Source organism: Ascaphus truei, chromosome 6 (genome assembly GCF_040206685.1).
Source record: "Ascaphus truei isolate aAscTru1 chromosome 6, aAscTru1.hap1, whole genome shotgun sequence".
Lineage (NCBI taxonomy): Eukaryota > Metazoa > Chordata > Amphibia > Anura > Ascaphidae > Ascaphus > Ascaphus truei.
Window position 1 is genome coordinate 136,041,744 of NC_134488.1, and position 13,122 is coordinate 136,054,865.

Consider the following 13,122-nt stretch of genomic DNA (forward strand, 5'->3'; position numbering starts at 1 on the left):
GCGCCACTTAGTAAATATGTCAGGAAAGTCTTGCACTAAAGTCATTAACCCCTTCCTACCGCAACAACTTGAAGGGGTTAAATTCATCCTCACGTCCTTTTTTTTCTGTCTTCATATGGAGTCAGAACTGTTCAGGTGTTAACATTGTCTCCTTAATAATGGTATCCCTGGTCTAATTAGCTGGGCACAGTAATTACAGCTGTGACCAAGGGTTTCACGATGGAAGATTTTGAACACCCCTTGTTTGGATTGCCCCATGCTAACATACAGTCGGTGCGTGCCAAGATCCCGCTGCCTCTGTCAGCCCTGGATATAAATACGAACTTGGAGAAGCACACTCAGAAAACAAGAGGGACCCAGCTCTGTCACAATGAGATTCCTTCTGAGCATCGTCTGCCTCCTCTCTGCTTCCATCACTGCAGGTGAGGCTCCTCTCTGCTTCTCTCACTGCAGGTGAGACTCCTCTCTGCTTCCCTCACTGCAGGTGAGTCTCCTCTCTGCTTCCCTCACTGCAGGTGAGGCTCCTCTCTGCTTCCCTCACTGCAGTTGAGGCTCCTCTCTGGTTCCCTCACTGCAGGTGAGGCTCCTCTCTGCTTCCCTCACTGCAGGTGAGGCTCCTCTCTGCTTCCCTCACTGCAGGTGAGGCTCCTCTCTGCTTCCCTCACTGCAGGCGAGCCTCCTCTCTGCTTCCCTCACTGCAGCTGAGGCTCCTCTCTGCTTCCCTCACTGCAGGTGAGTCTCCTCTCTGCTTCCATCACTGCAGGCGAGGCTCCTCTCTGCTTCCCTCACTACAAGTGAGGCTCCTCTCTGCTTCCCTCACTGCAGGTGAGGCTCCTCTCTGCTTTCACCACTGCAGGCGAGGCTTCTCTCTGCTTCCCTCACTGCAGGTGAGGCTCCTCTCTGCTTCTCTCACTGCAGGTGAGGCTCCTCTCTGCTTCTCTCACTCCAGGTGAGGCTCCACTCTGCTTCCCTCACTACAGATGAGGCTCCTCTCTGCTTCCCTCACTGTAGGTGAGGCTCCTCTCTGCTTCCCTCACTGCAGGCGAGGCTCCTCTCTGCTTCCCTCACTGCAGGTGAGTCTCCTCTCTGCTTCTCTCACTGCAGGCGAGGCTCCTCTCTGCTTCCTTCACTGCAGGCGAGGCTCCTCTCTGCTTCCCACACTGCATGTGAGGCTCCTCTCTGCTTCCCTCACTGCAGGTGAGGCTCCTCTCTGCTTCTCTCACTGCAGGTGAGGCTCCTCTCTGCTTCTCTCACTGCAGGTGAGGCTCCTCTCTGCTTCTCTCACTGCAGGTGAGGCTCCTCTCTGCTTTCATCACTGCAGGTGAGGCTCCTCTCTGCTTCCCTCACTGCAGGCGAGGCTCCTCTCTGCTTCCCTCACTGCAGGCGAGTCTCCTCTCTGCTTCCCTCACTGCAGGTGAGTCTCCTCTCTGCTTCGATCACTGTAGGTGAGGCTCCTCTCTGCTTCCCTCACTGCAGGCGAGTATCCTCTCTGCTTCCCTCACTGCAGGCGAGGCTCCTCTCTGCTTCCCTCACTGCAGGCGAGTCTCCTCTCTGCTTCCCTCACTGCAGGCGAGTCTCCTCTCTGCTTCCCTCACTGCAGGCGAGGCTCCTCTCTACTTCCCTCACTGCAGGTGAGTCTCCTCTCTGCTTCGATCACTGCAGGTGAGGCACCTCTCTGCTTCCCTCACTGCAGGTGAGGCTCCTCTCTGCTTCCCTCACTGCAGGCGAGGCTCCTCTCTGCTTCCCTCACTGCAGGCGAGGCTCCTCTCTGCTTCCCTCACTGCAGGTGAGGATATTCTCTGCTTCCCTCACTGCAGGTGAGTCTCCTCTCTGCTTCCCTCACTGCAGATGAGGCTCATCTCTACTTCCCTCACTGCAGGTGAGGCTCCTCTCAGCTTCACTCACTGCAGGCGAGGCTTCTCTCTGCTTCCCTCACTGCAGGCGAGGCTCCTCTCTGCTTCCCTCACTGCCGGCGAGGCTCCTCTCTGCTTCCCTCACTGCAGGCGAGGCTCCTCTCTGCTTCCCTCACTGCAGGCGAGTCTCCTCTCTGCTTCCCTCACTGCAGGCGAGGCTCCTCTCTGCTTCCCTCACTGCAGGCGAGGCTCCTCTCTGCTTCCCTCACTGCAGGCGAGTCTCCTCTCTGCTTCCCTCACTGCAGGCGAGGCTCCTCTCTGCTTCCCTCACTGCAGGCGAGGCTCCTCTCTGCTTCCCTCACTGCAGGCGAGGCTCCTCTCTGCTTCCCTCACTGCAGGCGAGGTTCCTCTCTGCTTCCCTCACTGCAGGCGAGGCTCCTCTCTGCTTCTCTCACTGCAGGCGAGGCTCCTCTCTGCTTCCCTCACTGCAGGCGAGTCTCCTCTCTGCTTCGATCACTGCAGGTGAGGCTCCTCTCTGCTTCCCTCACTGCAGGCGAGGCTCCTCTCTGCTTCCCTCACTGCAGGCGAGGCTCCTCTCTGCTTCTCTCACTGCAGGCGAGGCTCCTCTCTGCTTCCCTCACTGCAGGCGAGTCTCCTCTCTGCTTCGATCACTGCAGGTGAGGCTCCTCTCTGCTTCCCTCACTGCAGGCGAGGCTCCTCTCTGCTTCCCTCACTGCAGGCGAGGCTCCTCTCTGCTTCCCTCACTGCAGGCGAGTCTCCTCTCTGCTTCAATCACTGCAGGTGAGGCTCCTCTCTGCTTCCCTCACTGCAGGCGAGGCTCCTCTCTGCTTCCCTCACTGCAGGCGAGGCTCCTCTCTGCTTCCCTCACTGCAGGCGAGGCTCCTCTCTGCTTCCCTCACTGCAGGCGAGGCTCCTCTCTGCTTCCCTCACTACAGATGGGGCTCCTCTCTGCTTCCCTCACTGCAGGCGAGGCTCCTCTCTGCTTCCCTCACTGCAGGCGAGGCTCCTCTCTGCTTCCCTCACTACAGATGGGGCTTCTCTCTGCTTCCCTCACTGCAGGTGAGGCTCCTCTCTTCTTCCATCACTGCAGGCGAGTCTCCTCTCTGCTTCCTTCACTCCAGGTGAGTCTCCTCTCTGCTTCCCTCACTGCAGGTGAGGCTCCTCTCTGCTTCCATCACTGCAGGTGAGGCTCCTCTCTGCTTCCATCACTGCAGGTGAGGCTCCTCTCTGCTTCCCTCACTGCAGGTGAGGCTCCTCTCTGCTTCCATCACTGCAGGTGAGGCTCCTCTCTGCTTCCATCACTGCAGGTGAGGCTCCTCTCTGCTTCCCTCACTGCAGGTGAGGCTCCTCTCTGCTTCCCTCACTGCAGGTGAGGCTCCTCTCTGCTTCCATCACTGCAGGCGAGTCTCCTCTCTGCTTCCTTCACTCCAGGTGAGGCTCCTCTCTGCTTCCCTCACTGCAGGTGAGGCTCCTCTCGGCTTCCCTCACTGCAGGTGAGGCTCCTCTCTGCTTCCCTCACTGCAGGTGAGGCTCCTCTCTGCTTCCATCACTGCAGGTGAGGCTCCTCTCTGCTTCCCTCACTGCAGGCGAGTCTCCTCTCTGCTTCCATCACTGCAGGTGAGGCTCCTCTCTGCTTCCCTCACTGCAGGCGAGTCTCCTCTCTGCTTCCCTCACTGCAGGCGAGTCTCCTCTCTGCTTCCCTCACTGCAGGTGAGTCTCCTCTCTGCTTCGATCACTGTAGGTGAGGCTCCTCTCTGCTTCCCTCACTGCAGGCGAGTATCCTCTCTGCTTCCCTCACTGCAGGCGAGGCTCCTCTCTGCTTCCCTCACTGCAGGCGAGTCTCCTCTCTGCTTCCCTCACTGCAGGCGAGTCTCCTCTCTGCTTCCCTCACTGCAGGCGAGGCTCCTCTCTACTTCCCTCACTGCAGGTGAGTCTCCTCTCTGCTTCGATCACTGCAGGTGAGGCACCTCTCTGCTTCCCTCACTGCAGGTGAGGCTCCTCTCTGCTTCCCTCACTGCAGGCGAGGCTCCTCTCTGCTTCCCTCACTGCAGGCGAGGCTCCTCTCTGCTTCCCTCACTGCAGGTGAGGATATTCTCTGCTTCCCTCACTGCAGGTGAGTCTCCTCTCTGCTTCCCTCACTGCAGATGAGGCTCATCTCTACTTCCCTCACTGCAGGTGAGGCTCCTCTCAGCTTCACTCACTGCAGGCGAGGCTTCTCTCTGCTTCCCTCACTGCAGGCGAGGCTCCTCTCTGCTTCCCTCACTGCCGGCGAGGCTCCTCTCTGCTTCCCTCACTGCAGGCGAGGCTCCTCTCTGCTTCCCTCACTGCAGGCGAGTCTCCTCTCTGCTTCCCTCACTGCAGGCGAGGCTCCTCTCTGCTTCCCTCACTGCAGGCGAGGCTCCTCTCTGCTTCCCTCACTGCAGGCGAGTCTCCTCTCTGCTTCCCTCACTGCAGGCGAGGCTCCTCTCTGCTTCCCTCACTGCAGGCGAGGCTCCTCTCTGCTTCCCTCACTGCAGGCGAGGCTCCTCTCTGCTTCCCTCACTGCAGGCGAGGCTCCTCTCTGCTTCTCTCACTGCAGGCGAGGCTCCTCTCTGCTTCCCTCACTGCAGGCGAGTCTCCTCTCTGCTTCGATCACTGCAGGTGAGGCTCCTCTCTGCTTCCCTCACTGCAGGCGAGGCTCCTCTCTGCTTCCCTCACTGCAGGCGAGGCTCCTCTCTGCTTCTCTCACTGCAGGCGAGGCTCCTCTCTGCTTCCCTCACTGCAGGCGAGTCTCCTCTCTGCTTCGATCACTGCAGGTGAGGCTCCTCTCTGCTTCCCTCACTGCAGGCGAGGCTCCTCTCTGCTTCCCTCACTGCAGGCGAGGCTCCTCTCTGCTTCCCTCACTGCAGGCGAGTCTCCTCTCTGCTTCAATCACTGCAGGTGAGGCTCCTCTCTGCTTCCCTCACTGCAGGCGAGGCTCCTCTCTGCTTCCCTCACTGCAGGCGAGGCTCCTCTCTGCTTCCCTCACTGCAGGCGAGGCTCCTCTCTGCTTCCCTCACTGCAGGCGAGGCTCCTCTCTGCTTCCCTCACTACAGATGGGGCTCCTCTCTGCTTCCCTCACTGCAGGCGAGGCTCCTCTCTGCTTCCCTCACTGCAGGCGAGGCTCCTCTCTGCTTCCCTCACTACAGATGGGGCTTCTCTCTGCTTCCCTCACTGCAGGTGAGGCTCCTCTCTTCTTCCATCACTGCAGGCGAGTCTCCTCTCTGCTTCCTTCACTCCAGGTGAGTCTCCTCTCTGCTTCCCTCACTGCAGGTGAGGCTCCTCTCTGCTTCCATCACTGCAGGTGAGGCTCCTCTCTGCTTCCATCACTGCAGGTGAGGCTCCTCTCTGCTTCCCTCACTGCAGGTGAGGCTCCTCTCTGCTTCCATCACTGCAGGTGAGGCTCCTCTCTGCTTCCATCACTGCAGGTGAGGCTCCTCTCTGCTTCCCTCACTGCAGGTGAGGCTCCTCTCTGCTTCCCTCACTGCAGGTGAGGCTCCTCTCTGCTTCCATCACTGCAGGCGAGTCTCCTCTCTGCTTCCTTCACTCCAGGTGAGGCTCCTCTCTGCTTCCCTCACTGCAGGTGAGGCTCCTCTCGGCTTCCCTCACTGCAGGTGAGGCTCCTCTCTGCTTCCCTCACTGCAGGTGAGGCTCCTCTCTGCTTCCATCACTGCAGGTGAGGCTCCTCTCTGCTTCCCTCACTGCAGGCGAGTCTCCTCTCTGCTTCCATCACTGCAGGTGAGGCTCCTCTCTGCTTCCCTCACTGCAGGCGAGTCTCCTCTCTGCTTCCCTCACTGCAGGCGAGTCTCCTCTCTGCTTACCTCACTGCAGGCGAGGCTCCTCTCTGCTTACCACACTGCAGGCGAGTCTCCTCTCTGCTTCCATCACTGCAGGTGAGGCTCCTCTCTGCTTCCATCACTGCAGGTGAGGCTCCATGCCAATTCCGCTTAGTATGACATGCAATAACAGATCTGTGCCAATAGGATAGCCACCCAATGGCAAAGCCATGGAGTAGTAACTACTAGAAGGCCAGGACTTTCTTGAGGGCAGGGTTGGGACAACGTATCTTATCTGTGTTTGCTCCCCGACAGAGGAGGCAGAATGTCATGACTAGAGTTCTGTATGAACCATACCATCCCTGCTATATTGTCTCCCCGCCTCTCTAGGTCACTGTCTGGTGTGTTTAGAATGCTTTAACCAGACGGGTTCCAGCTGCGTGGGCTCCCTGGTGACCTGTGCATCCTGTTTGACAATAGTCACTTATAAAGACTACGGTGAGTGTTACAAAGCTGCGTAGACATGACCACGGACCATGGTAATCTGACGCTGAACGGTACTTTACTTCTTCATGAAGAGCTGAATTTGTGCCAGTCTCAGCATAGGATGACCCTCTGGGGCTGGATTAATAACAAATGTCTGCCCTGCACATAACAATGAAGCAAAAAGTGTAACACGCAGTGTCCCACCAGGTGGCCACTATCTGTGAACACTGCTCTGTTTGCTCTGTTTCTCTCGGATTTCACCATTAAGATTCAGCACCCGCAAGTATCTTTCATTTTTGTATATACAATGGTTCCCAGCACACTATCAAAATAAGAATCAGACAAAATATCAATATGAAAAATTACAAAATGTATTGAAGATAAAAGCAGATACACAATTGACCCTAATGAAGTCCTGGAGAGAACATCTCACAGGGCAAAACTATACACAGAAAATGGGGAGAGGAAGGGTGGAGGCAAAACAGGGGGGTGAAACAATACAAGAACAGTGGGAGAGGGGGGGAAACGTACAATACATGTAAATAATAGGGTGATATAATCTGAGGGGGGGCAACGTTTTGGGGCCTAAACTGCCCCTTCTTCAAGCCCGTTCCCAGACTGACGCAGCCTATGGTACTTCCCTAATTATACACTTCCATCCACAAAACCTCTCAATAAAAAGGTAGGTAATATAGGGAATATCCAGACTGGGCCTAGTAAATACAGCAAACCTAATATGAATAATCAAAGTCCACCTGTTTACGAGAATGGGGTAAAAAATATCAGAATGTAGCATGACCAAAGGCACCTAACAAAGGCACCTGTGCTAACAGATTCAGATAATCAGACACTCCTATGTATCGATAACCAAACTAATGACCAGAAACAGCTAATAGCGCACAGGAATAAACATGAGAACAGAACACTGGTTTGTAAGTCAAAGCAGAGTTGATAAGGCACAAAATTGGGCAATACGAACCCTCTTTTGTGGTTCTGTCTGTGGCTCTCATGCAGTCACCTATGGTAGTCCCTGTGCTTGAGTGAGTGAATGACCGCGCTATTTAAATGTCCCACCTGATAGAGGTATGGATAGGAGGGGAACGCTAACTCTATGTGCCTTTGGTCATACTACATTCTGATATTTTTGACCCCATTCTCAGTAAACAGGTGGACTTTGATCATTCATATTGGGTTTGCTGTATTTACTAGGCCCAGTCAGAAATGTCCCTATATTACCTACCTTTTTATTGAGAGGTTTTGTGGATGGAAGTATGTAATTAGGGAAGTACCATAGGCTGCATCAGTCTGTGGGAACGGGCTTGAAGAAGGGGCAGTTTAGGCCCCGAAATGTTGCCTCCCTCACATTATATCACCCTATTCATTACATGTATTGTACGTTATCCCCCCCTCTCCCACTGTTCTTGTATTGTTTCACCCCCGTTTCCCTCCACCCTTTCTCTCCCCATTTTCTGTGTATAGTTTTGCACTGTGAGATGTTCTATCCAGGACTTCATTAGGGTCAATTGTGTATCTGCTTTTATCTTCAATACATTTAGTAATTTCTCATATTGACATGTTGTCTGATTCTTATTTTGATTATGTGCTGGGAACCATTATATATACTAGTGACTTCCTAGGAGGGTTGGAGGTTCCTCCCTGTTCCCCTGCACCTCATCATTAGTTCATTGATTAATATTTGCTCTTGTGGAGTGCTGCCTACCACACATACTTTTATTATCTCTCATGTTTGAGTGCACGTATACCTCTATATATTTTGGACGGTCCCGCTCATTAAACGCACACGGCATAACATTCCCATTGATACAGAGTAACATATACAGCAGGTGCCGCAGTTCCATTTCCCAGAATCCTCCGGCTGGTCAGCGGTTCACAGTCAGAATTCTGCTCTTTGGGATCCAAGAGGCAGTGAAGAGATAAACACACAGTCCTGTTGGGCAGTGAAGGGGTTAACACCGGGGGGGTTATCAACACCAGTCCTCAAGGGCCACCAACATGCCAGGTATTAGGGATAGCCCTGCTTCAGCACAGGTGGCTCAATCAGTGGCTCAGTCAAAGACGGATTGAGCCACCTGTGCTGAAGCAGGGATATCCTGAAAACCTGACCTGTTGGTGGCCCTTGAGGACTGGAGTTGGCCGCCCCTGGGTTAACAGAACCCCCCCCCCCCCCTCAGCCTGAGCGATGCTCTGCAGCTCTCTCTGGAATCCCTGACGTGCGTGTGATAAATGTGTTCTCCTAGCAGCAGACAACAGCACATCCTCCATGATAGCGAAGTCCTGCAGCCTGAACCCAGAGATCTGCAACGTCTCGTACAGTCTGACCGTGGGCACCGTTCACACGGCCTTCACCTCCTCCTGCTGCTACACCGACTACTGCAACAACGATACCATCCAGGGTAAGTCTGCCCATGCGGGCACCTTTCTGGTGCCTCTCGCCCAAACGCCAGTAGCGTGTGAAACCATCTTCCCCATGCTCCGGATCATTCAAGCCCCATGCAAATAAGCGGATCCTAAATCTTCCCGGGTAAGGGTAAGGCGGCTTCACAACATATTAACTTGGGGCCCCTGTGAGAGGAGAAAGGAATCCAGCGAGGTTTAACCCTACGCCCCCTGTGCAGTGAGCCGGGATAGCAGTGGTACTGTGTGTGCTTCCCAGGAATTCTGCCTCTGGAGAAGCTCATCCGATCTTCGTGCACCATCGATGCTTCGAAGACTGAAAACATTTACTAAATGAATCCATTTCTCGGGTAGAAAGTGCAGCTGGAAGTGTGTAACTAAGAAAGTACAAATGCAGCAGCATTTATCGTCTGCGGAGATGCGGCGGAACAAGCCGCAGATCCGGAGGCAGCGCTGCTGCGGTGTCGCTGCGGGAGGGTCCGTGCTTCCGGATCGGAACCCCCGCAGCGATACTCCTCCAGCAGCGGGGAAGTCACCCCAGTGCTGAATACAGTAAGTCTTGGTACATCTGTACCTCCTAGTACAATCATACATCCGTCAATGAAACTATCCCAATGTACTGTACATGTTATCAATGAATACCAAATACCTGCAATATACTTCATAAAAAACAAACATTGCAAAATTGGCGTAATTCACCTGGAGTCTCTCTCTCTGACACTCGGTCTCACTCTATAAGTCTCTCTCTCTCTCTCACTCTCTGTCACTCTCTCTTTCTCAGTCTCTCTCTCTCTCTGAGTCTCTCTCTCTCTCTCTCTCTCTGAGTCTCTCTCTCTCTCTCTCTGTCTCTCTGTCTCTCTGTCTCTCTGTCTCTCTGTCTCTCTGTCTCTCTGTCTCTCTCTCTCTCTCTCTCTCTCTCTCTCTCTCTCTGTCTCTCTGTGTCTCTCTCTCTCTCAGTTTCTGTCTCTCTCAGTTTCTCTTTCTCTCCCAGTCTCTCTCTCTGCCTCTCTCTCTCTGTCTCTCTTTCTCTCCCAGTCTCTCTCTCTGTCTCTCTCTCTCTGTCTCTCTTTCTCTCCCAGTCTCTCTCTCTCTGTCGCTCAGTCTCTCTCTGACACGCAGTCTCTCTCTCTCTGTCACTCAGTCTCTCTCTCTGTCACTCAGTCTCTCTCTGTCTCTTTCTCCCTCTGTCTCTCTCTCTTTCTCAGTCTCTCTCACTCTCTTTTTCTCTTTCTCTCTAACACTCTCTCTCTCTGTCACTCAGTTTCTCTCTGTCACTCAGTCTATCTGTCACTCAGTCTCTCTCTGTCACTCAGTCTCTCTCTGCCTCTTTCTCTCTCTGTCTCTCTCTCTCTCTCAGTCTCTCGCTCCCTTTCTCTCTCTTTCTCTCTCACACTCTCTCTCTCTCTGTCACTCAGTCTGGCACCCCATAACGGGGCCTGTATCTCGGGAAGTAGGGGGTCCCCGGACCTGAAATCAACACAGTTCTGCTCCGGAGACCCCCTGCTCATCTACACATATTAAAATGTATTTTTAAATCTTTTGATCGCTGGCGAGATTTGCGCTGGAAGAGGCGGCTCTCTCTGCGCAGCTCTATCTGCAGCTGAAAGAAATCGGCGGGTGAGCCCTTTTCAGGGAGGCGATCATCACGTTCTCGCCCGTTTTGGGATTTTTGCTATCACATGTAATCGAGGCTTTCTGATACCGTGACAGCAACGCTCAAATGACTGGCGATTTAAATAGCCCGGTGATTATTTTTGTGAAGGCTGCTAGCACAGGCCCCTGTATCTCTTCTGCACTGTTAAAAGATGTCCACTAGAGGGAGCATCAGAGCATCTTTCAGCCTTAATAAAAGCATTGCTCCCAATCTAACCCGCATACCCACACACTTATCCTATGCGTGTTAGCCTATACTTTATTTACTCGCCTTCAATTAATGTGCTACGCTGAGGGGCTACCTCAGAATAAATGGCTAACACTAGTCCTATTCCCATCCTTATCGTGGACTGTTATACTTAATATACCCGTGCTGTGTTATTTATAACTACTCCAAAATTTCGTGTGTCCATGACACCGCAGGTACGTCACATGGCCACTCTAAGGGTTTGCAGATCACATGACCCAACACGCAGATCACATGACCCTAAACGCAGATCACATGACCATACACGCAGATCGCATGACCCTACACGCAGATCACATGACCCTACATGCAGATCACATGACCCTACACGCAGATCACATGACCCTACATGCAGATCACATGACCCTACATGCAGATCACATGACCCTACATGCAGATCACATGACCCTACACGCAAATCACATGACCCTACACACAGAACTCATGACTCTACACGCAAATCACATGACACTACAAGATCACATGACCCTACACGCAGATCACATGACCCTACACGCAGATCACATGACCCTACATGACGATCACATGACCCCACACGCAGATCACAAGATCCGTTGAATAATGCCATTTTCTCTAAATTGGTAAGAAAAATAATTAGCGCGATGAGACTATTCGCGGAAACGTGATCTTTACAAAAACCGCGCGACATATTCTGCACAGCAGATTTGAAGACATACTGGTGAAAAGATTGGCCTTTAATATATAAGGGGGAATGCCCCCCTACCCCCCCCCCCCCCCGCTGCAAAACGGGGTAAAAAACCCTGAGAGTCAATGAAACCAGGTTTATCCAATGGGAAATCTTGTTACTATGAATGTGATTCCATTACTCTGATAAATCTGGTGCTGTTTTTTTGCACTGGTTTTACTCTCGTTTTGAGCACTTTCATGAATATACCCCACGGCCCTGATTTCCGTTCCTGCCGGTAATCTCATGTGATCTTGGGAACATTGCTTCTTCTCCCCGTGCTTTCCCAGGACCTACCTATAAAACAGAGGAGTATCTTGCTGTACACTTCTTGCCCAGTCAGTGGTAGTACAGGACGGGACAAAGTATTGTTATAATGATAATCAGTGTTTTTATTTTATTAATTTCTTCTAGCTTTTAGGGAGTTCCCCTGCTTGATGGCCTGTTCTGATGTTCCTCCTCCCCTGAGTGACCTCTCTTCCCTCTCCTTTTCCTAGCGCCTCCCCAGAACACCACAGTGAATGGGGTGGTGTGTTGGGGTGGTGTCCCTGCAGCTTGATGGCCTGTTCTGATGTTCCTCCTCCCCTGAGTGACCTCTCTTCCCTCTCCTTTTCCTAGCTCCTCCCAAGAACACCACAGAGAATGGGGTGGTGTGTCCCTCCTGCTTCCTGCCCGATGCAGACAGCTGTGAGGCCAATGACACCAAGAAATGCGGTGGGCCTGAGATCAAATGCATCAACTTCTCAGGGAAAGTGTATGACACAGGTACAGAGCGCTGACATTGTAGGGCTGGGCAATGATATCCAAAATAGCACCTCTAGGGCTAGAAAGCAAGATAGTGTGCAGCGCCTCTAGGACTAGACAACAGAACACAGCCCGATGAATGGGGGGGAAGGCGTTGAGCAGAACGCCTGCACTAGACAGAGGTGCACATCATGGTACCCCTAAAACTAGAGAGGGATAAAGGGAGAAGCATTTATAGGCCCAGACAGGGATGAGGGCAACACCCCAGGGGCTGAAATGTTAATGTAGATTATGACATCCATAGGGTTAGTCATGTATACAGAGCATGGTACCTCTAAGGATGTACAGGAATACATGGCACCTCTAGTGCTGAGTGGATAATGTAACAGGGGCAGTGATACATGAAGGGGCAGCGAGCGTGGAACATCTGAGGCTCAACAGGTGGCGGGGTGTTTGGGAGAATTCGCTTGCGATGGAAGGATGAATGGAGGACTCATTGGGGCAGCGAGAGGAGCCAGTGAGGTGCACAACTCACACCGTTTCTCTCTTTCTAGATGCTTTCAATCAGTATGCGTTCCAAGGGTGCGTGACGGACAATGTGTGCAACGCCAAGAGCATTCCTCTGTACCCCATCACACAGCTGTCCGAGGGGTACCGCCTGCAGTGCTCCGAAGGGAACCACACCTCTCAGGACCTCTGACCACTGGGAAACCGGACAGCAGCCTCCTGTAACGGACAGCAGGAATGAGAGCGTAGACTGATTGTGAGCTAGTCTCTAGAAGTCCCTGTGCTTCCAGTAATAACGCATTAGATTGTAAGCTCTTTGGGGCAGAGATGTATTCATTATTCTATGTACAGTTGTGTGTACACCAGCAGTGCTGTGTGAAAATAAATTATTAATATTATCTCTCTCCAGTGGCTGAGATGTGATCCTTCCGTGGGTACCTGTGGCTGAGATATGATCATTCCGTGGGTGCCCGTGGCTGAGATATGATCCTTGCCTAAGTGCCCGTGGCTGAGATAGGATCCTTGCCTAAGTGCCCGTGGCTGAGATAGGATCCTTGCCTGGGTGCCCGTGGCTGAGATATGATCCTTGCCTGGGTGTCTGTGGCTGAGATAGGATCCTTGCCTGGGTGTCCGTGGCTGAGATATGACCCTTGCCTGGGTGTCTGTGGCTGAGATAGGATCCTTGCCTAAGTGCCC

The 13,122-nt window shown here is 53.1% G+C and overlaps 1 protein-coding gene across 2 annotated transcripts; it reads left to right on the forward strand.

The window, feature by feature from the left end:
* The first annotated feature begins 288 nt into the window (after positions 1–288).
* Positions 289–12,830, forward strand: LOC142497957 (phospholipase A2 inhibitor and Ly6/PLAUR domain-containing protein-like). Of its 2 annotated transcripts, none has more exons than XM_075606427.1 (5): positions 289–422; positions 6,059–6,166; positions 8,413–8,568; positions 11,794–11,940; positions 12,474–12,830. In XM_075606427.1, exons 1-5 carry the CDS (start codon positions 371–373, stop codon positions 12,617–12,619), a joined length of 609 nt encoding a protein of 202 aa, XP_075462542.1. In that variant the 5' UTR covers positions 289–370; the 3' UTR covers positions 12,620–12,830. The 2 variants fall into 2 exon arrangements, with proteins under 2 accessions (XP_075462542.1, XP_075462544.1); XM_075606429.1 differs by having other exon boundaries at positions 298–422; positions 8,416–8,568.
* The last annotated feature ends 292 nt before the right edge of the window (positions 12,831–13,122 follow it).

Excerpts from the sequence above, each read along its gene's own strand:
- LOC142497957 (XM_075606427.1), top strand. The coding sequence starts at position 371 with ATGAGATTCCTTCTGAGCATCGTCTGCCTCCTCTCTGCTTCCATCACT. Across the intron at positions 423-6,058 it reads CTCTGCTTCCATCACTGCAG|GTCACTGTCTGGTGTGTTTA; the intron begins GTGAGGCTCCTC and ends CCGCCTCTCTAG. Across the intron at positions 11,941-12,473 it reads AGGGAAAGTGTATGACACAG|ATGCTTTCAATCAGTATGCG; the intron begins GTACAGAGCGCT and ends CTCTCTTTCTAG.